We start from the raw sequence: 25,648 nt of genomic DNA on the forward strand, positions 1-25,648 counted from the left end.
GGCAAAAACCAAGGTTAGGAAGCTACTCGTCAGGGAACTCCTGTATGCTGATGATGCAGCTATTGTGGCTGATTCTGATATTCAGATACAGTCCATGGTTGACAAACTATCTGCTGCTTGCCAGAAGTTCGGCTTAAACATCAGTCAAAGCAAGACTAAGATACTTGTCCAAAACACAAACACTGCACCTCAAGTAAGCATTAATGGCCAACCACTAGAAATTGTTGATCACTTTTGTTACCTTGGCTCCATCATATCCAACAACACTCTACTGGATAAAGACATAAACAACAGGATAGCCAAGGCAATGGCCACCATGTCACGGTTGCAGAAAAGAGTCTGGGACAACATATTGCTGACTAGCAGTACTAAAGCCCTAGTCTACCGGACCTGTGTGTTGAGCACCTTGCTGTACGGAAGTGAAACATGGTCAACCTACTCATGGCAGGAAAAAAAGCTGAATGTCTTCCACCTCCGATGCCTAAGGCGGAACTTTAAAATAAGGTGGCAAGATAAGATAACCAATGAGGAAGTGCTACATAGAGCAGGATGCCAGGACATCCGCTCTGTTATCAGCAGCAGACGCCTTGGCTGGCTTGGCCACGTTCGTAGAATGCCAGTAGGTCGACTTCCACAGGACATCCTGTATGGCGATCTAATAGAAGGCAGGAGAGCCGCTGGTCGCCCACTTTTACTTTATACGGATGTATGCAAACGCGACATGAAGCTCTTCAAAATCGACACTGGCAACTGGGAAGAGGTGGCACTGGACAGATCCACATGGAGAGAGAGCATAAAGGAAGGGTCACAGATTGCAGATGCCATACACAACAGAAGCAGAAAGAAGGGTGAAAATGCAATGGCGCCTGGTGATTACATATGCCCAACCTGCGATCGCAGCTGTGTATCAAGGATTGGCCTCTTTAGTCACACAAGAAGTTGCAAAGGGAAAAGATCGTCTCTCGAGACGTAAAATGCCACAGTAAAAAGTTAATGTGTAGAAAAATAATTTTGAAGTAGGTACCATTATTGCATTAAAATCTTATCTTATCTTATATAATACAGACGTTACTTCAAAAAAGAAGATGATTACGTCCTACGCGTCATGCATTTAGTCATGCATATTAAATTCAGCCAAGTCACTGGTTTTCATGGCTAGCTCAGGCAACCCATTCCATGCTCTAATAGCACTAGGGAAGAAGGAGTGTTTGTACAAATTTGTCCTAGCATATGGGACGAGGAATGTGCCTTTATCTTTGTGTCTTTCAGAGTATTTTATTAAATTTTGTTTTTGAAGATTATGGTTCAGTGTTTTATGTATGATTGCTACTTTACTTTTGAGCCTTCTATCATGAAGGCTTTCTAAATTTAGTGATTTTACTAAAGGTGTTACTCTAGTGAAATGTGAATATTGATGAGGAGACGTTGAAAGAGTTGAACCAGTTCCTTGCTAAAGAAGATTTATTTTTAATACTTGCATTAGTTGATTGTACAGAACATATTAATTTTTCAAACTATGTCTAACAGTTTAAATTGTGCAAAAAAAAAAAAAAAAGAGAGACAAAATGTATAAGAAGCATCTATAAATCTATTTCAAAGATCTCTTCAACTGTTGTACGTCTCCTCATCAATTCGTTCCTTTTACCTGCCAACTAAGAATGGTTTTGACATTCGCAAACTATCAAACCTTTGTATTTTATTTTTGGTATTTCCCTAAAAGGCTGCAGTCTATATAGAATATTGCAGAAAGCATTTTCTTTTTAAATCACACAAATTTCGTATTTTTAAAGCATTTTTTTTTCTTAACTCGACTTATTTTTAATATGCCTTACGTCATTTCCACTTCCTTTTAGACGCGGTCTAAATTTAAAAATAAATAAATAAACAATCCTAATAGATCTAGCATTAATAAGATAGATCTAGAGTTGTTTTGTTTTTTTGAAGAGAGAAAAAGACTGAGTAAGGAATGATACTTTGTAAAACTGAAAAAAAAAAACAAAAAACTAAATCCTAATAGCATTGAAAAAAATCTAGATCTATTATCATTTGACCTCATTCCAATGGGGCCAAATAAAGCGATTACAATTAATAAAACTAAACTACTATTTCTTTTTTTTTTTGTAGAGAACAAAATACCAAGAGAAATATGGGAATGTGTACAATGGACTCACTTTTTGTTGTTGGCGGGGTGCAGGGAGGGAGAACTAAATGTTCTGCTATAATTAACAGGTCCAAAATAGGAGAGTGTGTATGTATCGGGGGGGGGGGGGGGCGCATTATGTAGCGGGTCAAGTAGGCACTTCCGTATCGTCGGCATGCCGAGAGCCTCCATCGGGAGGAAAGAACCGGACGGGGAAAGAGCAGTCCGCTACAACGGCAGATTCATCTCTCTGACCAGCCCACGCGCCACATGCACGGTTTTTGATACATAGCCTGCCCTCTCAGTTGTCGATCAGACTTCTGAGTGGGCATCCTTCCTCCAGCCGCATATATCTCTCGTGAGCTAGTATGACGTCTCGCTCTCTGCGCAACTTCTACGGCGGCACTTTCGCCATAATTTCGCCAGCAGCTATTAGCGTTGTCCGAAACGTTCCACAGATTAGTTGTATGGAACGATTCTGAACAGCGTCTAGGCTTGCTAGAGACGTTTGCGAAGTCCAGACCTGAACAGGTAGAAAGAAGTCCAAGTGAGAGTGTACTGCACCCATGTACAGTGCTCTCAACACATCTGCTTTCGCACCCCACTTCGTTCCAGCAGGCTTCTTCACAATGTTCAGCTTCTCAGAAGCTGTCTCTCGCACCTGCTGGATATGATCGCACATAGTCAGTTTCTGATCGACGATGACCCCGAGGTACTTAGGCTTTTTGTCCCATGCCAGAATCTTGTAGTCCATCCGTAGCTCAACTGGTTCCTTCACTATATCACGTCCTAACGTTCAGCCGTCTTCCCAACGTTGGACGTCAACGAGAAGGGTCGATAGCTTTCCTCGCGATCGGGACTTTCCCCTTCTTAAGAAGGGGAACTATCGTTGATACTCGCCAAGCCTTGGGGAAATCCCCTTGAGTCCACGTACGATTGACCAAATGCAACAGTTTCTTGAGATTCTTCAGCATTTCGTTGCTCATCTGGCCCCGGCGCCGTCTAGAACTTTCGACACTTCGCTCCTTTTAACTTACTTAGAGATAGCCGCAAAGGCACGGTCCAGAGCGTTGTTGAGGAGTTTCCATGCCTGGAGCCCATCCGTGAGATCCAGGTTAGCGCAGGTCTTAGCCCATTTTAGTCTCGTACCCTCCGCAATAGCTCCTTCACCGACATCTTGTTGTAAGCAAGATTGGTTTCATCAGTTTGTCGACGACTGTGCTGCCAACGTGCATCCCTGCTCATTCAGATTAGGCGTGCCGGAGCGGAAGACCAAATGGCCGAAACTTTTGCCCATCGTAGGACCGCGGGATAGCCCTTCGAACGGCACTCAAGATGGCCTCGACAAAGAGTCCGTAAGTCCGGTTAATGCAATCAGCTTGGATATCCAGTCCGTTCAAAGATGCATCCGATGCGCTTTTAAACAGACCCCATTTTGGTTCACGTCCACTTTCGACTGTGACCTTAAGTCAGTTGACACCTGTGACAAGTCTGATCGCGACACGCCCGGGCACGCTACCCTGCCTCATCGTGGCGCCTGGGTGGAAACGGTCGTGAAAGGTGACGGCTAGGCCAAATGGGTAGCACAACAAGGCTCCCGCGGGAGTGCCTAAGAGGGTGCGAGAGTTTACTCATTGCACTGTGCGGAGATGTAAACGTCCAGGTGCCGTCCCTCAAAGGGGCCGTTACATAAATGGCGTGTCCCGCACGGTTAGCCTGGTAGATTAAACGTTAATGGTGGGGGTCACGGTGGTGTGGCCTTCGGCCGCGTCTCTAGTCCGGAGTGTCCGTGTCTACCGGAAGTGAGCACAAATCTAAACTTTGAGTTCAACCCCCCCCCTCCCCCCGGGTCAGACAGGGTAGCGGAAAGGAGGAACTCGCCGCCCATTCCAGGCCGGTGGAAGGGAGCTTTTGCTGGCCTTAGAGTGTGACAGGTGGGGAAATGTGACGTGTGTTTGGCGCGTTTTATGTCTAGGGGATGATTATTTTTAAAGCTATCACACACCAACCTATCAGCATATGAATCGGGAGCAGACACGCAACGAGACGAACAATGAAAGATAGATACAAAAGTTAAAAATGAAGAATATTTATTTACATAAATATACGGATAATAATAAAAAGGGGGAGGGTTTGCATCTATCTCTAAATAATAATGGATTTAATCATCACTCTTGCACCTAATAAGAGAGTATGTCACTTTGTCCTCTGACTTAGCTGGTTTTCCTGTTGATGTCGCAGCTGGCTGTGTCCTGGCTTGAGGTTCTGCAGCTGGAGGTGGCGCTCTAGCGGATAGAGGGACGCCGGTGATATAGTTCTTGTGGAGTCTCAATCCCAAGTTCTAATATCTGTAGTGGGCACAGTAGGGCGGGTGGCCGGCTACCGTGGGCACAAGGTTACTGCGGGCAGAGCTGATCTGCCGTGGGCAGCGTAGTTGACAGGATATGTCCAGTGAGTTGCAGAGGGTTGGCGTAGCTATGACGTCCCGCACAGACCTGAGTCCATAGGGACGTCGCACCTAATAGCTTGACAGGTGGGCTGTCGAATAGGCGGGCAATGCCGATAGCGCCAAGTGGTAGAGTTGACTAGATCTCAGTAGGCAAGTGCAGTGCTGAATAGCACTAAGCACATAAATAGGCAGGTAAATAGATCGTTGATCCAATAAATAAATGGGCAAGTAAATAGATCGTTGATCCAATAAATAAATAGGCAGGTAAATAGTCCGATAAATAGGCAGACACCTGAGGGAGGCTGCGGATAAATAAAGACAAGTTAGGACATGTCTCTCATACATCTTATCGATGCCCTCGACTGAGGTGCATTCGTCAGATTGGTAATAATGCTTTAAAGCACAATGGGGAGATGATGTCAAATGGGATATGGAAAATAGATGGCTGATAGTAGCAATATAAAAATGTACATAAAAGGGAAAGTAATAATATAAAATGTACATAGAAGGGGAAATAATAATCTCAAATAAACAACACAGGTGGATAGAGGAAGAGGGGGGGTGAAATGGGCGGTGGTCAGCGACCCAGACGGTTTGTTTACATATGACCGTGGGTCGAGAACAATGGAGCGCGCTTGAATGGAGAGGGTGTCCGTTCAAGCGGCGCAACTCTCGTTAGAGTGAAATGGCTACAGGGGAGATAATTCAATACAGGGGAGATAACTCATCTCCTTTCTAAGCGCAGTATTAGTGCGATAGTAAAATTATCAAGGCGGCCAACCGAGATAAAGGAAATAAAATAAGGTGTACAAATATATACATGGTTGCATCAACGATCAATTGAGCAACGTAGCATTAATAGATGAATGCAATACATAAAACATACATACGCCATGTTTATGTTTTCTACTTACGACAGTGAGAAATACACAATGCACTAATTAAATATAAATGAACTAATAAAATACACATGATAAAATCCAATGGAAATATACACAGAGTAACTAAGATGGAACTTGTGATTAAGTTCGGCTTACTACCAGGTATTCCTCTAGGAGTAAGAATAAATGAAGCAGTCCAGACTCGATAGCTCAGCTCGAATGAGAAATGAAAGAGAGTCTGGCCTGATTTAATTTACCTTATATACAGGCCTGGAGAATGTGGGCGGAAATGTCCTAGGCTTAGAATTATCTTACACGTGGGTGAATTAGACTTAAGATGGGATCGTCGAGAGGCGCTTTGACTCGAGTAATCTCCTAGATCAAAGAGAGACGTAGGAGAAAAGGGGGGGGGGAGGAGTGACTTGCATTCCACACAAGGTGGTGTCCACTGCGGCTGTCAGACATCCTGCCGATAAGATCAAAGAGTCTGTACGTATCTTTGCCCCGGTCAAGGGAAGATAAATCAAAAGACGCGCCTTAACTATCTCCAATGTGGTCAACTAAGTCTAGCCTGGAGCGGAAAAGGTGAGGCGGGTGAATAATTTAGGGGTAGGATGGGGAAATAATTAAAATAAAATAAATAAATAATAATTAATGCTGTGATAAATTTGAGTGACTCTGACAGCGAGTTTTTGACTTGTCACATAGAGTTCCACGTTAGACTCCAGGCCTTTCTCCCCCATACCTAACCTTGTGAGTCAGATACAGAGACTACTAGGTTCGCCATACTCCCCCACACGCTGGGGCGGGGGGGGGGCGGAGTCGTGTGGCTGTTTTTACATTGGCCCCCTGACCTTTAAAACCTGTAACCAAAAACCAGTTCCACTTGGCAACCCCCACGAGGGGTGTTCACGCGGCAACCACGATGAGGTGGGATCAGGAATAGCCGCGTTTCTTTGTAAACCCCCCTCCCCCCCAATACGTTTCTTGATTTTGCCATATGTTAAAATTGATGTAAGCCTTGCTGTTATTTAGACTGTATTATTTTAACCCAGTGTGTGTGAACAACAGTAGTAGAAAGTCAAGAGTAACCTACTTGTTTTTTTTGGAGCTATTAGGCCTTGGGAGGCCCCCGGAGGGGGGTTTCCCTTTATTCCAGTGACCTTGGTATTTTTAGTCTTGAGTTTGGAGTACGTAGTACATTTACAAAAATTGGTTGTTCCGGATTTTTAATGAAAATTTTTGTAACTTTATTTATGTAAATAATGCACTTCTCTCTACCACTACGTTTAATTTTCTTGCTAAAACGTTACAAAGTCTTATTATTGTTCATATTATGTACCGATTTTTAAGGAAAACAACTTCTTAACACCAAAGTACGGTGCGTTTTTTTTTAATGTAGGCCTACTATTATTGGCAAAAAATGGATTGCAAAACTATACGACGGACGTGAGCTGTGGTTTGTCTAGACTGTAGGAGGACTTAAGAGACTTTATATTTAATCGCCATGTACAATTACAACTAACAGAACACTAAAGCAACTCTTCAGATTTGTAGTCTTTATCTGACTGAAGGCATATAACCTTCCTAACGAAATTATTTAACCGAGCGAGGCTCGGCCACCTGATAGTATATATATATATATATATATATATATATATATATATATATATATGAGGGACTAATTCAGCTTATAAGCCTACCACCACTTCCATCAAGTACTATTTCTTTTTCTTGTTTGAGATACCAAAGTAATTTATTACCAATAGTCAATTAACTAAATGGTTAATTTTTAAAAATTGATTCTTGTGTTGTCAGATAGAAGAAATAATTGTACAAAATTTCAGCTTGATCCGAGATTGGGTGTCGTAGAAATAACGTTTACAAACTTTTGGCCAGACACCCAGACAGAGTTGATAGTTCTATAGGCTTTGTAAAAATGAAAAAGAAGTGGTTTGTGTGCTGGGACAAGTCCCAAAAAGCCCGCGGAGTCTGTGAGCGCATGAGGCGCCCTGACCGCACTTACCAGTGGTGGAGGCTGTCCCACTGGCGGATCCAGGGGGGGGGGGGCGGTAGGGGCGATCGCCCCCCCCCCCCCACTCTGCCGATTCCCCCACCCCCGGAGGGAGGGGGGCGGGCGAATTTTATTATAGAATTCACACAATTTGTATACAAATGTATTACTTATGTTAAAAATAAATACTAATTATCTATATTTCAACCTATTTTTAGATTATTTCACCCCCCCCCTCTAGTATGTTGGCCGATTGGTGTGGTCGGGAGGGGGCGATGTTATCAATCCCGCCCCCCCCCCCCCCATACACTTTCGAGTGGGGGGGGGGCGGTCCAATTTATTTTTTTGTAGAAATCACAGCTTGCTAATAGAATCAATGTAATATCTATATCGTGTAGACTTGTTATTGATTTTTTAACCGATCTTTATATTATGTCGTTCCCTGTTTTCCGATTGGTAGGGGGTGGGGGGGGGGCGAATACCTCTACTGCCCTTCCCACCTAAACCCATTGAGTGGGGGGGGGCGGTCCGTTTATATGGAGAAATCATAGTTTGTGAACAAAATTAGTTGAATTAATATATACATTTTATATTATGTCGCTCCCTTTCTGGTATTTTGGCCGATTCGGTGGGGTGAGGGGGGGGGGGCAATTGCATGTACTGCCCTCCCCACTCTAGCCCTCTGAATGCTGGGGGGGGGGGCGGTCCTATTTTTGTGGAGAATATAGTTTGTGAACAAAATTAGTTGAATATCTATATAATATAAACTACGTATTGATTTTTGACCCATTGTATATTATGTCATACCACAATCTAATCTCAAATAGTATCATTAGTAAATTTAAATGAAAAAGGGTTGTACAAGGAGGGAGGGGCGATACATGCAATCGCATTTCCCCCATCATAATTTATATACACTATAAATTAAATTCTTAAATTGAGTCGCCCAACCCCTATTCTTTAATGCCAAATGCAATCTTTAGCAGAAATTATTAAAGGAGCGAGGATTAATCATTTCCAGACAGAGTTTATTTAATTTCACATGAATTTATCATAATTATTTTAAGTAAGACTTTGCATTAAAAAAGTTAGAATTCAAACGAAATTTTTCAGTATTAGAGCCATGATTGAGATGAGTTATAAACCAACCTTTACTCGATCTGATATTTTTCTAGTTAAATAAATTTGGGACTATAATTCACAATTTATTCTTCAATCTTATTGAATACTATTTATTGAATAATTTTTTTTTCGGCGGCGATTCCCAAAGCCAAATCTAAATATGTGGGGTATCTTATCTTTTCAAGGAACAAATCGGTTTTATTTGCAATCTATTAAGGGCCTATAAATTCATATTATTAATATATATATATATATATATATATATATATATATATATATATAATATATATTAATAATTTTCAAGTACAACATTATTCAAAAGGTCCTTTTTTAATAGTATGAATAATGAGTGAAAAAAGAAGAAAACGCTTTTGGCGTCGGGGCTTCGCCCCGAAATCCATTGATGAATAATGAGATGTAGAAGTCAGGAGAAGGCCCTTCTGCAGTGAAAAAAGCAAGAACCCCACAAGAGAACCTTATAGCGCTGCCCCAGTTGTTTTGTTTTTCGCTGAAGGTTGAGAAATGCTGCTTTTTTATGATTCTAATATATATATATAAACATATATATATATATGTATGTATATGTGTGTGTGTGTACGCACGTTTATGCATAGGGTTTACTGGGCGTTAGGGTTTGGAAAAAAATCGCCCCCCCCCCTTCAAAGTTCTGGATCCGCTAGTGGGCTGTCCAGGCTTGAGCAAACTATTAAAGCACAGTGTAGGACAGACCACTGTCCTGTTGGCTCATATTTCTGACGGCTATGGCCAAATTTCGACTCACGTTGCCCCCGCTGCGGGGTAGAAGAGGAAACCGTGTCTCATTCTTTTTGACTGCCCTAGACTTGCTAATCTCCGTCTAAACAGGTCTGGGAAACCACAAATTGTCAACCTGTATGCACTACGCAAAACAGCAGGGCTTTTGCAAGAGAAGATTATAATGAGCCTCTCAAGCCTTCACTTCAATGGAGTTTGATGATCAAGATGAAAAATGTTTATAGAAATAAATTTATCCTCCACTTGTTTAGTTATTGTACTACGAATGTTTCTAGCTATACCAGTGTCAGTGCAACGAACAATCATTTTCAAATTGAAACTCTTGAAAGTTACCCAAGATTAACAATGTCACAAGAAAGACTACCAGCCCTAGCACTGAAAGCAAGAAAGAAGTGTTTTAAATTCTTTATTTTACTTTAAAAAATTAAATAATTTTTTTTTTTGTAATAACTAATAGTGAAATGTGTTTTAGTAGTCCTGTCTACTTTGAACACTTATATTGAGACTACTTCAATGACTAAGTGTGAATGTGTTTTAGTAGTCCTGTCTACTTTGAACACTTATATTGAGACTACTTCAATGACTAAGTGTGAATGTGTTTAGACATGCACGTTGACATAGTGCATCGCAATACAAATCAGACGAAACTGCAAAAATAGACATTTATAATTGACTAGAAATAAACATGAAGGCGGCCATTTTTCTTTTCGCATTTAGTCGGCCACAACAGCAGCGGCCCTATTCCCTCAATCTCCGTACGAAGCCGAGAGTGCAGGTGGGGAGTCCTAGGCGTTCACATCATTCACCCAAGAGGGGGAACTTACTACAATTACATGAAGACATAACAGATAGAGGTAGGCACTGTTCAGGTGTAGATGCGATAATAGTTTCCTAAATATTTAAATTAAAAAAAAACAACAAAATCATTAAAAAAAAAAAATGAAATGGTTTTATTAGTCTTAATATCGTAATTGGCATGTAAATGTACTAGCAACAAAGGAGCACCTAGAGAAACCAGGTGTACATGTTCTCAAATGTACAATATGTACACGTTAAAATGAGCAGAAATAAATTAGTAACATCCCTGGGTTCACAGAAATAGGCAGCCTACTCTTGGCCACTTTAGTCTGTCTCAAGTCAAAAGAAAAATGTTCATTTCTACTAGTTAAATATTTTCTTTCTCAGATTGAAGATTTCTGTAGCAAATGTTATCATGTAGTAAATGTGTACACATATGAATCAAAGGTATTAAAGCTAGGGCTGACATGACATAAGGAGGACTTTGTAAAACATTTTCCTCATTCAGGTTTATGGAATTAGCGTCTTTTTCTTTTAATGCCAAGCCCTTTGCCATACCAGCCTGGAAATGAAGAAAAGCTTAGCTTTCGTTTGTTACTTGTGCTGCCATTTGATTCCTCTGCAACACCAATGGAAGGAGATAAACAATTTGTTTTTACATTTGTTAAATGTTGACTTTCTACTATGTCATTACTTTCTTTCTGAAGAAACAGTGAATGTTTCAACTGACCTCTTCTACAAGTGTCTCCACAGAGTGCAGGCCTAAATTGGGAACATTCTAGATTGGAAGAGTTTTGGTAAAAACAAGCCCCACTTCCTTTAGTAATAATATGAAACGAGTCTCTCAATGATGTTGCCTTATCACACAATGTTGAGCTAAACTTAATGTGAGCTTGATTCAAGATGTCGCAATGCTTAGCAGTACTCTCTGGAATGTTTTCATGCTCTTTAGAAAGTATTTTTGATTCCTCAGACTGCATACAATTTGTTTTGGCTGGGTCATGTCTAACTTTATTTAAGAGTTCAGACTGAATGGAAAAACAATTATCTAGGATTAAAGGTTTTCTTAGCATAACCTGTTCATCAAATGTATGTTGATGAATTTGTTTTTTTACATCATGAAATTGTTTTTGACAATAACTGTGATCTAGACGAACTCTTTCCTTTACAGCATCATTGGATACCAATGCATCACTTATATTATTATCTTGAAATAAGGTGCTATCACAGAAGTTTAAAAAGTTGTCAGAAAATATAGTCAGGTGGGCATCAGCATTTGTTTGTATTTCATTGGAAACAAGATACATAGTTAACTGTTCAATTGGCATCTGTAAAATAGGTGTCAACTTTGGCAATAAACTCTCACTTCCTACACAATTGAAAAGCATACAACTGTCAATACTTTCTTTACATGAATGATCAACATTACTTTTTTCACAAGAAAAAATATCATTTTCATGAGATAAAGCACCATATGGGTTGAGATTTTCTGCATTAGGAATCATCTTAAACTGTTGTTCATTAATGTCTGTGGTGGACTGCACACTACTCTTTTCTAAATCTATTACTACTACCTCTGGAAGGTGTGTCATACTGAATTCATGATGAAAGTTTACTTCAGTATTTAGATTGTGCATTTCAGAATTGGACTGCTGACTTTGAGCCTTTCTTTCTATACAAAATACGTCATCAAATTCTTCTAACTGAAGATTTCTGTGACCATGTGGTAGTTTATTAGTTGGATCAGTCAGTGGTAAATGGTTATTACAACAGAAATGTGTGCATGAAGAATTTTTAAGTGATGTTCCAACATAACATCCAGAATTAGGAACAGTTGTACTGTTTCGTAATAAATTTCTTATCACTGGATAATTCTGAGTGGCATTTGAAATGTGAAAATTTTTATTTTGAAAGGAGGTAGTTAACTGTTCTATTTTTTGATGAGAAATGTCCACATTATTCAATTTATCTTCTAAATTTTGCTTCTCAATCTTCATCTTCAAACGTGCATTCTTCCTTGGTTGCTTGATTTTTCTTAATTGCAATGGAACACTAAGAATTTTTTTAGATGTAGTTTGAAGTTCAGTAACTAGCAAAGGGGTATGATGAATAAATATAGGATCTTGTTCCCTGGGGATAGAAATAAAAATGTGTTCATTTTAACATATAAGCTATTAATTGTGAATTCTTTGTCTACCAACTTTTATCAAGCTTTGATTCACATTAATGGTTTATCGTACAAAAATAGTTATTTAGTCAATTTTAAAAAGGTATTTATTACTAATTGTCATAATATAGAATGACAAAGCCGAAAAAGACAAGTTATTAAAATAAACATTAAACCTTAATGCCACATAATAATAAAACTAACATGGCAATGTCACCCAGCATAATTGTTGAACAATAAGAATCTGTACTCAGTGGTGTCTCTGGGGGGGGGGGGGGGGGGTGCGGACCACACCAGTGCCAATAGGGGGGTGACACTCAAGTGGTAAAACTGCACTTTTGCAAAAAAAAACAGACCACTTAAAAAATGTGATAGTAAGATTCAATAGTATAAGATTTTTTGGTACCGGTATAAAATTATGCACAATGAGTAAAAATTCAAAAGCAATACGTTTTATTGCTTTTATTGTTTTGAGATGTTAACAAGATTACAAAGAGAGTTTGTGTTGTCACACAAAATCAGAGGCGCCCCCGACAGAGTCGGATCACTGTCAGATCTGCCTATTCGCAAAGAATATTCAAGACGTGATTTTGTTTTGATTGTCAAAAGTAATAATGTTTCAAAGATTCATTTGGCGTTGTAAAAAATGTTTTTTTTTGTAAAATGTTTTCCATGTTTTGGATGCTCCTTCAAAGTTAAAAATAATTTACTTCCTTATCCAAATCTCCTGCTGGACAACGGGGGATGGCAGCGAGCAGGGTATGAAACCTGGACCGTCGAGATAATCAGTCCAGCGCGCTACTTGCACGACCAGGAATTGCTGTTAACATAATAACAAATAATAGCCTATTATTGATAAAGAGATAAATTACACATTACCGCATGACAACTACCAGATATGTACAATATTTCAGCAGAGCGATATTACATAATCTTTTGGTATTGATTTGTAATTGAAAAAAAAAGAAGAAAAGAACAAGGCATCAAGCTTGTACTTCGGCAAAAACTGCTCGATGTCCCAACACGGTTACCAACAGAGCTATATATAGAACTAGAATGAGGATGTAGATCTACCTAAATTAAACTTCTGATTTAACACTCTTAAGATTTATATATACTAGATCTAGATCTAAAATATAAATTTGGAATAATGTAGATAAGATAAGATTTATGTAAAAAAGCCTAGATAATCTATTAATAGACTGAATGCAATATTAAATTTAAAAATAGTAGATTAGTTTTAGTATTTTATAACATTGCAATATATTGATCTAGACATTTGGAAATAAAAATCTACACTTTAAGTCTAGAAATTGAAATTATAGATCTTGATCTAGTCTATATCATGGCTGCCAGGTCGTGCGATTTGAGCGCTGGACTGTCGTTTGGATTTATCGATGGTTCAAACCCTGCCCGCTCCCATTCCCCGTCATCCTGGGGGAGGTTTGGACTAGGAAGTAAACATTGTCAACTCTGTAGGAACATCCAAAACATGTAAATCAATTAACGTTCTAAACTAGACCTAAAAACTCTAGACCTAGAATCTACAATGTTTTTAATTAGAATATAAATCTAAATCTAGTTTAAAAAATCTAGCTCTAGTGTAAAAAATCTAGCTCTAGTGTACAAAAAATCTAGATCTAGTGTAAAAAATCTAGATTAGATCTAAATCTAGCCATTATGTTTTTTTGAATACATATTACGAGGTTTAATAAACATTACTATACCGAGTTGTTTTAGCAATTCATTTGAAGTATTCCATATGACTTCAAAGGAAAACAATCCACAACGTCACACGGCCTAGTTAGACTAAAGAATGTCATTAATACGAGGATTCATAGACATTGGTGCACTGAGTGAGTTCTTTTAGCATTTCATTATGACGTCAAAGGAAAAAAATCCACTACCGTACCTATGTCACACTGCCTAGTGAGACTAAAAATGTCTTTATCAATACGAGCAGGCTCTCCAGGGTTCATAGACATTGGTGCACTGCGTTATTTTAGCATTTCATTAAAAAATACATATTACGTCAAAGGAAAATAAATCCATTACGTCACAATGGGCTAGTTAGACTAAATATGTATGTATGTATATATATGTATATATATATATATAGGGATTAAAGACGCATTTTCTTTGCTTTTTGTCTGTCTGTCAGCCATGTTAATATAAAAAAAAAAAGACTAAAAGCTATTAAAAATCTGATTAAAATTTAATTTCCCTTCCAAAACATCGCAATACTTTTAAGTTTCTATAATAGATTGTTCTGGATGTTTGTATACATAGTGAGAGAAAATAAAATAAATAAATAAGTCTAAAAAGTGATTTTCAATAATCGTTTCTAATAAATTACTTTCATATTTTAAAACCCTGAACAACCTATTGTAGATATTTTAAAAAAAAATAAACTCATTTGACATAAATTTGTTATAAGTTGAAAGTACGGAACAATTTGATATCGATAAATAAACTATAGTGACGTTTTGTCAAAGAATATAAGTGTAATATTAGTCAATTATGTTATTCCAAACAATCATTTGACATAATTTATTTTTTATGAAACAATATCCGTAACAACTTTATAGTTAATGAAATAAAAGTCATTTTGCATTTATATGGTATTTACATTAAAAAACCTGAAAAATATATTATTGATCATGTGTTTTTGCAACGTTTAAGCATGGAAATTAAATGTAATATAAGTTAGAAGAGCAAACAAACATTGGTTGGCATTGATAATTTTTTTCACAAAAACATCCGGAACAATCTATTACATATACTTAAAACTTTTGAGATGTTTCAGAAGGAACATTAAAGGTTAAATCAGATTTTCAATAGCTTTTAGAGGTTTTTTTGTTTGTTATCTTAACATGCCAGACAGACCGACCGGCAAACAAAACGCACAAAAATAAACGTCTTTTATCGTGATATGGCACTAAACACAAAATAAATAAACTCTGATTATTAAAATAATTTTGAGGAAACTGATTAGTACCATGTTTTGCCGCTACATGTTACGCTACTGCACAAAAAGTGGCTGCATATTGAAAAGTCCATTTTAAAAAATGTGCAATGTGGTGATATTTACATCAGAGGTGCATTCTTAACCTTTATAAACAAACATAAATGTTTTCTTTTAATTTTAACAGCTAGTTGACCAGAAAATACACCTTTAACTAATATTTATATTTGTTGTGAACATATCTTGTACATTTTATATATATATTCGACTTAGTGATACTGAAAATACACAAAAAAATTGTCTTTCTTTGTTAACATATTGTAACATTACCTCCCTTAGATTTATGTAATTGTTTTAGAATTGGTTAATTTTTATGAAAATGATGATTCTAGTGATGGACCTAACTTATTGATGTGTTGAGCTTAGGGCTATGATAATGCAGCTATAATATCTGGAATTTATGAAGGCAGTATAAAAAAAACCCACAGAAACGCAATTTTAATGGATGTATACATTGTTCATTTGAACTATGTGGTCAAAATTCAAAAACTTATTGCAAGACGTTTTATGCACTCTTAAAACATATTTTTTTCTTCGCCGCTTCTATCATTCGATGGGATATTTTAATTAATCATACTGGAGTATCATTAAATGTCTATAAGCAATTTAAGCAACTGCCTGGAATGCTCATCATACTACTGTTAGAGCCCTGAAAGAATAATTTGATGAATGTGTGACAGCAATTGAAGGTCTTTGCCACCGCTCTGAAAATATAGACACTAGAGGCACAGCTCAATAATCATTGTCAGTTTTCTGTGAAGACATGTAGATCTTGTATTGCTATACTTTTTGGGCTTGGAAAAAAATCAACACTAATGAAGAGTAACCTCAAATAAGGGGGTTTAATAAGAGTACTGCAGTGTTTTCTCTATGAAAAGTGTCACGCATTATCTAAAAATCCAATTAAGATTAGTGTCAAATCAAACTAGGATGTTATTGCAACAGTTTAAGCAATATGAAAATGTCAGGAGAGTAATCACAAGCTGCCGGACTCACTATTCAAGTAGAGAACAAGAGGTTAATGCCGAGTGCATTGATCCCTTTTCTGCTGAGCCGGATGAACAGAAATACTAAAACTAGAATACATCTTCAGGCACCAGAAGGTAATTTTGAAGAAGCTAAAACTGGGAAGTGCTTGTATTTTAAAATTCAAATGGAATACGATGAGACTTAAGGAACTTTTACCAGCCCTTTGACAGTTTCTTGCCAAATGCATGTCAACGTGTTGTCTTTTGAAAGATACTTTTCAAAACTGAATTAAGAACTTTTAAGAACTTTTGAGACACAAATTTCAAATCAGGTAGTTCTGTCTATTGAAGATGAAATCACAAAAGATATTGACTTTAAACTTATTTTAAAGTTTTCAAGTTTGAAATCCTGAAAAGTTCACGTACGCTTTAAAAAGTTTTAAATGTTAAGCAATAATTGTTATTATCTTATCTTATATAATACAAACGTTACTTCAAAAAAGAAAATGATTACGTCCTATGCGTCATGCATTTAGTCATGCATATTAACCAATGACTTAAATTCTGCCAAGTCACTGGTTTTCCTGGCTAGTTCAGGCAACCTATTCCATGCTCTAATAGCACTAGGGAAGAAGGAGTATTTGTACAAATTTGTCCTAGCATATGGGATGAGGAATCTGCCTTTATCTTTGTGGCTTTCAGAGTATTTTATTAATTTTTGTTTTTGTATTTGAAGATTATGGTTCAGTGTTTTATGTATAATTGCTACTTTACTTTTGAGCCTTCTGTCCTGAAGGCTTTGTAAATTTAGTGATTTTACTAAAGGTGTTACTCTAGTCAAATGTGAATATTCATTTGTTATGAATCTTACTGCTCTATTTTGTGTCTGTTCCAGTTTTAATGTTTTCTTGAGTTGAGGGGTCCCAAACAGAGGATGCATATTCTATTATTGGCCTAACCAAGGTTAAATAAAATTTTAGTTTTATGTTCTTATTTGATTTATAGAAATTTCTTTTAATAAATCCTAATACTTTGTTTGATTTTTTTATAGTTTCATCAATATGTGGATTCCATGACAGTTTTTCATTTATTATAACACCTAGGTATTTTGCATTTTTAGTCTGTGTTACTGGTTTGCCATGAATAAGATAAGTGGAATAAATTTGTTTTAGTTTTTTTGTTACTATTATTATTGTTTTGTTACTATTATTATTATTTGTACCGATTAATAAATTTGTTGTCTGTACAAAACTAGCTCTATAGTAGTTAATTGTTTCCGTTAGGAGCTCTTTAAAGTCTACTAAGGAAAACATGTTTTGTTGACGTTAAATATTTTTCTAATTTAAAATTTTTAATTTCAATCTATGCAAAAGCTATCTATGCAAAAGCTAATGATAAAATGTTAGAAACAACGAAATTTCTATATAGAATCGACAGTCGTTTAATGTCAGTAACAATTATCAACGAATGTAGGTAATTAGCTCACTGTATCATGGCGCAACAAAAAGAAATAAACAATAAGTTGTTGTTTTTTTTTAAGATTTGATGGTAAAGCTGAGGGGGAGGGGGGGGGGTGACAGCACTTACAGCATCAGGTGACACCCACCCTAGTGACGCCACAGTCTCTACTGTTCATATGGGCATTCAACAGAACCTAGAACACAATTATTTTGTGCCCACTGTAGCACTGTGTCCTGATTTATATATGCTATCTTCAAAATGGGAAATATGGCATTCTATAGAATGCCTGAATATTTTAGGCAAAGTAGGAAATGATTTCTTGATTTTTGACTTTGCCTAGGCATTCAATAGAATGACTAGAACTGTTTCAGGCAAAGTATGAAATGATGATTACATTATTTTATTAATAATACTGATACTAGTTTCTTGAATAATATTTCTGCTTGCAGGTGAATAAATTGGTCCTGTTCTTTTAAGTATAGAGTTTATTTTATTATGATTGTCTAAGTGTGTATGCAAGGTAATATGCTGATACGAAATATGCTTCCTATTGTGTCGTATGACAGATAAAAGAAAAGAATATGTGATCAAAGTAAATACAACTACTAAGAAAGAGCCACTTGACTTGATCTTGATTGATAAGCTGATAAAACATTGAGTTGTTATAATAGTGTAAAACAGAAGAAATTATTATCAAGTTAAACAAGGCTTCAATACTATTCATTTTGTCTTAAATATTTACACAGATTTTGAAATTGAAAAGAGCTTGTACCAGTATACAATAACTTTACTGGTCTTGATATTGAACTTTTCAATCAAACCTGAGGGCTATGTTCGAAAAGAGAAATGATGTTTATAATAATTATAATAAGGCGTTTTCTCATTTAAATTCTAGCTGTCAGGTTGAAAATAACATTACCCAATGAAGGTTATTTTTTCACTTAAGTACTATTGGATGAAAATGTATGATACTAAAAAGTCATGGCTAAGTAATATAAGATAAGCATAATTAGTAAGTATATACATGCACATGAGTCTTTACTATTTTCTCGACCATCATCCAAAGTGTAATTATATAATCGTAAACAAAAAACCCCACAAAAGTCTATTAGCTGTCAATTTCCTATAGTATCTCAGACACTAGTTAAACCAAAAATGTTAAACATGACACTAGAATGAAAATCAAATGTATTTTATTTTATAGAGAAAAATGATGATATTTGATTGTATAATATTGAAGTTATTGCATAGTACAGTATTTGTTTTTGATATTAAAGAAATCAGATTTTTTAAGCTAGGTTTGCTTTAAGGCAATAATAAGAATAATTTTAAAAAATCTGTGTGCTGATAATTAATTCTGGGAGCTGAAACAAGTAATACAAGTGCTTACCTTATATACACAGGAATTTTGTAAGAGAGAATCTCCATAACTTTAGACATCACATTGTCACATTTTCCTTAAGATATGTAAAATTAAAATAACATAATAATAATGTTTCTTGATAACAATGCTCAAGTATAATGTGATGCTGACAAAGCTAGTCCCTAGTGCATTTTATAAGTATGATAGTAATTTTTTAAATTAAATTTTTTTTTATATTTAATAACCTTGGATTGCACAGTTACTTTACTAAATATTGTTTAATTTTTTTAGACAAACAATAACTATGCTTGTCAAGCTGACCTAATGCCCGGTGCATACATTTTTATTGGCGTAAATTCTATTTTTAGTGAAAGTGTTGTATGTATGTGCATTCAATAAACACTTTGTTTTTAAAAACAAAAGTGCATGTAATTGGAATACTTTAGGTAGCAGTTGCACTTCACTTCTAAATTTTACTTTCAACTGACATATACCAAAACACTACAGAAATATGTGTGTATATATATCATGGGCGTAGCCAGGGGGGGTAAAACACACACACACACACACCGAGGGGGAGATTGGCTTTAGTGACTGATTTTTTGCTTTGATTTTGTTTATTTTAGGTGAGATTTTAATACTGAACCATCACTTGCCCCAGCGCAGCCAAGGGGGTTTTGAGTTTAAAACCCCCTACCAGGGGTTTTTGCAGTTAAATCCCCTCTTCCATAAAACAAAAAAAATGCAAGTGACAATCCCCAAATTCCAAGAGCACAGTTAAGGAAGATTTTGATTTTAAAACCCCTCCAAAATTTACAATAAACCCCCTCTTCAATATGAAAAAAAATAAGCAAATTATGCACTCAAAATATTATGGGCGTAGCTAAATGGGTTTTGACTGAGTTTTAAGTTTAAACTCCCCTCCAGTGGAGTTTGAAGCTAAAAAATACATCTTCAATAAAAAGAAAGCAAATTAAACACTCTAAAATCTATGAGCGTAGAAAAGGGGTTTTGAGTTTAAACCCCCCGCCAGCAGGGTTGGAAGGTAAAAAATACATCTTCAATGTAAAAAAAAAGCAAATTAAGCACTCAAAATACTATGAGCGTTGCCTAAAGGGGTTTTGAGATTAAATCCCCCTTCAGAAGGGTTTGATGCTAAAAAATACCTCTTCAATATAAAAAAAGATTGTGTGGAAACACAAACTCAAAATTGGCCCCCGAAGTGGTCCACCCAGGCAGGCTTCAATATTTTCAGAAAGAACATCCGAATGAAATTATATCAAAGACAAATGAGAGATAAGAATGGAGAAAGAAGGTTGACGGGGACACGACAATTCGTTCACTGACATTTCGTTCACCGACAAATCGTTCACGACTTTTCGTTCACGCGACTATTCGTTCACCAGACATTTCGTTCACCAGACATTTCGTTCACGCGACTATTCGCTCACGGACTATTCGCTCACAGACAACTTGTTCACCGACAACTTGTTCACCGACAGTTGGTTCACGACAAATCTTTCACGCGACAAATCGTTCACTATCAATTCGTTCACAGACAATTTGTTCACAGACAAATCGTTCACTGGATATTTCCAAAAACAAAAAATTGCTAGAGATCGTTTGTTTGTTGTTAATATTTTGTTAACGAGGACAGTATGTTATAAAAAATTATACTGAAAAGAAAAAAGAGATCTTACAAGCAAGCTGAAACACTTTTACTTTCAACATGTAGGCCTTCTTTGACACTCACGTCCGTCATGTAGTCTTGTTCGACCTACCCATATTTGCTTATCTTCTTAATAGCGGTCCAGATGTTTAATTAACATACCCATTTTATTGATATCTTTATAACAAAAACAAATCTTATCTTATATAATACAGACGTTTCTTCAAAAAGAAGATGATTACGTCCTACGCGTCATGCATTCTGCCAAGTCGCTGGTTTTCCTGACTAGCTCAGAGAGATAATTTAGCTTTTTAACAATGGTACTAGATTTGGTACAATATATGGTTTCACTGTTCAACTCTGAACGTCACGTACTAGATACAGATCTAAGGTTAATACTTATCAATTAAAACATCTAAGAAAAAAGAAAACTAATTACATATACAACACTAAGAAATATTTTGGTTCCCTATCAAAAAAATATAAATTTATCGCAATACAACAAAATAAAATTGTTTCAATAAAATTGTTATTGAAGTCCAAGCAATCAAATTAGTCTACCAATGGGTGGTCACATATAGAAACAAGTTAACTAAAATAAAAATAAAATAAAACTTCTTTTAAACTTGATGGAAAGTACTATACTATAGTGTATAGTAGATATTTTCAATGTTAACAAATTGAACATGTGTATAGGTAATGTCCAATAAAGTTTTATCACTTTCAGAGGAGCTAGTCTGTCTAGCACTCCACTAGGTGTTAACTAGAGTATCCAGATGAATGGGTAGATTCCAGGTAGATGAAAAAAAAAAGAGGGGGGTGTAAAGTTATATTAAAGGTGAAAGTAAAAATGTTACCTATAGTAAAGTGAGGGCCCGTTTACATTTTTCAGCTAGCTTGTAAGATCTCTTTTTTATTTTTTTTATTTTAAGTATAATTTTTATCACATACTGTTCTCATTAACAAAATATCAACAACAACAACGAAATTTAATAATCTCGCATTTGACCTGATCTCTAGAAATTTTTTGCATTTGGAAATAATAGTTACACAAGTTTTAATGTAAATAAATTAAACACGCAACGAAAATATATAAAATTAACAATATGTTACTATCCAGTGAACGATTTGTCTGTGAACAATTTGTCCGTGCCGTGAACGAATAGTCGCGTGAACGATTTGTCGCGTGAACGATTTGTCGTGAATCAACTGTCGGTGAACAAGTTGTCGGTGAACAAGTTGTCTGTGAGCGAATAGTCCGTGAGCGATATGTCGCGTGAACGAATTGTCTGGTGAACGAAATGTCTGGTGAACGAATAGTCGCGTGAACGAAAAGTCGTGAACGATTTGTCGGTGAACGAAATGTCAGTGAACGAATTGTCGTGGAACCAGGCAGGCTTCAATATTTTCAGAAAGAACATCCGAATGAAATTATATCAAAGACAAATGAGAGATAAGAATGGAGAAAGAAGGTTGACAGATCTTGCGTAGTGCCCCAACGGTCCAGCAGATCAAAGGATAGGTGCAAGTGAATGCAAAGTTAGATGTGAACCTGGCCTAACTAGTTCCCCTTTCAGATCTATAGGGCAGATGATGTAAAGTTCATCTGTTTTTGTGGCCAACAGTTAACGAGGGTGTCATGTAGCCAGCACAACGACCAAACGCCTTTACTTTTCCCCAACTAATGTCAGGTAACCATTAGAGCTAGGTGGAATCAGGCGCCCAAGGATTCGGAAGTTGAAAATCCCAGTCTTCACCAGGATTCGAACCCAGGATCCCGGTTCGGAAGCCAAGCGCTTTACCGCTCAGCTACCGCGCCTCTCCTGGCCTAACTGAAGTCTTATAATTGATGTAATTGTTTTGAAAAGGCTCAATCTCTTATTCGAATCCTCAAAAAAGAAAAAAAAAAATTTCCGCTTAAAAAAAAAGTTCAAGAAAATGCATTTTACAAGATTACTATTCGTTTAAAATTAGGCATACTAAATAGCTTTTTCTCTTTAAAAAACTGCTTGCATAAGTGATTTAAAAAATTAGATTTTTCGCTTCAAAAAAAAAAAGTAGCCGTTGCATCAGAACTTTGAATGGTCTAAAATATTGTGGTGTCAGATTTTCACTATCTTTTCTAGTTTACGAGATCTAAACGGGACAGATGGACAGACATTTCACACAAAACTAATAGCGTCTTTTCCCCTTTTGGGGGCCGCTAAAAAAATGGAATCCCCAATACTTGATAAAATAATTTTTAAAAAATCAAATAAAAAATTTATTAAAAGAAAATTTCACAAATCTGAGTGGAACAGAAAACTAAAATGTTTTTTTTTCTTCATTGTAACATTTAGGCCTAAGCTATTATATACATCTATATATGTTTTACGAAAACTCATGCGAACTGACCAGCCATTTCCCAGGCTGATGCATGTCACCTACCCAATGTACTTGAAATTAAGTGATTATTCTATTTTGGTTGGGAATTGCTAACCAATGTGCTAATTCAGAATTGTCTGGTAGGTGGTGCAGAAATAGATTCCTTTGAAATATTTGTTGGTTTTGCTGCAATGAATATTTTTAGTTTTTCTGCTGCCTTTTTAAGAGAATGTCCTTCCACTGTTACTTTTTCCTTTATTAATTTAACAGCGGTTTCATTATTTCTCAGCTTGAGCAAAACAGAACATTTTTGTGTCCGACATATTGACCCTAAATGTTTTAGACACATTATACAAGTTCATTTACTATGTCCTCTAAAAAAAAGATACATATTAATGTTTTGTATGTGTATTTATGATAAAATGTATTTGTGTGTGTGTAGAACTAAATTATTTTTGTCCATTAGATTTGGAATTTAAGTTTGTAGTGTAACTATTATTATGACATTAACATCATAATGGTGTGTGGGTTTTAATCTTGTCCAAAAACAGAATGAAACAATGATAGAAAAATATTTTTTTTATGATATCTCCAACAAAAAAAAAAAAAAAAGGATGTTATCCTGTGTGTTTTGCACACCTGGTCTGTAATAAATGAAAGGGGGAGGGGGGATTGTTTTGAAAGCGTTTTTGGTAAATTTAACAGCTGCAGTTTAAATCATGAAAACAGCTTAGTTGTTCTAGACCTAAGGCAAGTAAGAACAGGTTCCATTTTCATATTTTTTCATCCACACCATGTGGGAGAATTAGTGATAGGTGAGTGAATGAGGGCTCTTTCAGATTATATATGTATTAAAGTCTGTGGGATCAAGTTCTTCAAAGATTTAGGCAAAACATAGTGAAAGATATTAAATATATGTGCAAACCATTTATTTTCAAAGTTGCAACATCGTCTTTTGGAGTCCACTGTAAATTAACAATCACTAGTTTAGGTCTGTACATAGGCTTTTTATCCATACTCCATAGCGCTGAATATTTTTTAAGTACCTGTTTAAATAATAGAAATATTATTTTTTAACATTACAGACTATTGTTTAATGTATTTCAATTATATGTAATTTTACTAAAGCTACCTTCAAACTGGAACCAAGACATATAATCAAATCAGTCTTTTTGGCAGCTCGAATTGCTTCTTTCCACCTATAAGGAGATGTAAGTTTGCCTTTTTCACCAAAATGAACTATAGTGTCCTTCAGGTTTCCTCCACATACGTGACAAGCTCTTGCAGTTGCGTGACGGTGAATTGAAGTGCGTTCAGTAACATCAAATAATCGGATGTATTCTTTGTGTGGAACACAGGAATAGCAACACTACAAAAAAAATTATATAAACAATACCTTTAAAAAGTGCTCTAAATTCTATGGCCACCACTATCTCAATGGATATGATGAAATGGTTCAATTTGTTATCACTAATCCTTGAGAAATCTTTATCATCTCATTTTCTAAAAGCAAAATCTGTAACCCTAATAGTCTTATCATGTGTGTCCTTAGTGTTTCTAATAGATCATAGGGCAACAGTAAAAACAAAACCTTTCTCCACAAGTCTTTTATTTGCTTTCTAGCTATTTCCTGCCCTCAACTTCTAAATGACCCCTTCTTTACAAGGAATTGTTTCTTTTTCATTGGTTTAAGTAGAGTGGTTGGCCTTACAGGACTATCCCTGCACTGCCTCATAAGCCTCTTTTGTGGAGCTCTACTTTAGGCTCTGACTATGTTTAATGTTTGTGTTTTTGCTATGGTTTCTGTAATTTTTTTTCCTTGGAAAGGTTATTACCCTTTCCCACAATCCCTTTGCCCTGGGGAGGGTGAAGCATTTTTTGCCTGGCCCCTTTCCTAACAGACCTGTCTGGCTTGGTAGTACCTGCCATGAATGATGAGCTCCTGCCAGTAAAGCTCTTAGGGTTTTTGGGACATGGTAGTGTATGTGCAATAATGGTGGTTTTTAGTGTTTTTTTTTATTTTCTAAATTTATTAAGCAAGGAATATTTATTTTTTTGGAACTGGTTTGCAACATCTAATCAAAATAAAAGAACAATATAATATTTGAGCTAATATTAAGGTATATAAAGGTCATTGTTTAATAATAAATAAACAGAAAAATGCTGCGCAAACTTCAATATGGTTACCTCTATATACATGTTTCCATGCACTTCAGATAAAGCTGATCTAGGGAAACCACTTCGTAAATGGAGACCATCACAATTTTGGGAAACCACATGCTTCACCTGAAAAGAATACTTTATGGTCATAACTGTAAACAATAAAAAGAATAAATGAAGGCTTAGAGATTCATATGTGAACAAGTTTAGTAACTGGTTATAAGAAATTTAAAATAATCTTTTATATTAAAGGCTTAGTATAAATAATTAAAAGACATATATATAAGTGAATA

General features: G+C 36.2%; 1 protein-coding gene across 1 annotated transcript in view; it reads right to left on the reverse strand.

Annotated features, from left to right (window-relative positions):
* Positions 1–10,306: 10,306 nt before the first annotated feature.
* Positions 10,307–25,648, reverse strand: part of LOC106067692 (uncharacterized) — a 35,894-nt gene continuing 20,552 nt past the window's right edge. Inside the window, exons 6-10 of the mRNA XM_056019686.1 lie at positions 25,383–25,481; positions 24,328–24,564; positions 24,121–24,241; positions 19,190–19,256; positions 10,307–12,308 (exon numbers count right to left, since the gene is read on the reverse strand). Coding sequence (XP_055875661.1) covers positions 10,697–12,308; positions 19,190–19,256; positions 24,121–24,241; positions 24,328–24,564; positions 25,383–25,481 — 2,136 coding nt within the window. The 3' untranslated portion in view covers positions 10,307–10,696. The remainder of the gene's footprint in view (positions 12,309–19,189; positions 19,257–24,120; positions 24,242–24,327; positions 24,565–25,382; positions 25,482–25,648) is intronic.

This window comes from Biomphalaria glabrata, chromosome 2, assembly GCF_947242115.1.
Source record: "Biomphalaria glabrata chromosome 2, xgBioGlab47.1, whole genome shotgun sequence".
In the NCBI taxonomy this organism is placed as follows: domain Eukaryota; kingdom Metazoa; phylum Mollusca; class Gastropoda; family Planorbidae; genus Biomphalaria; species Biomphalaria glabrata.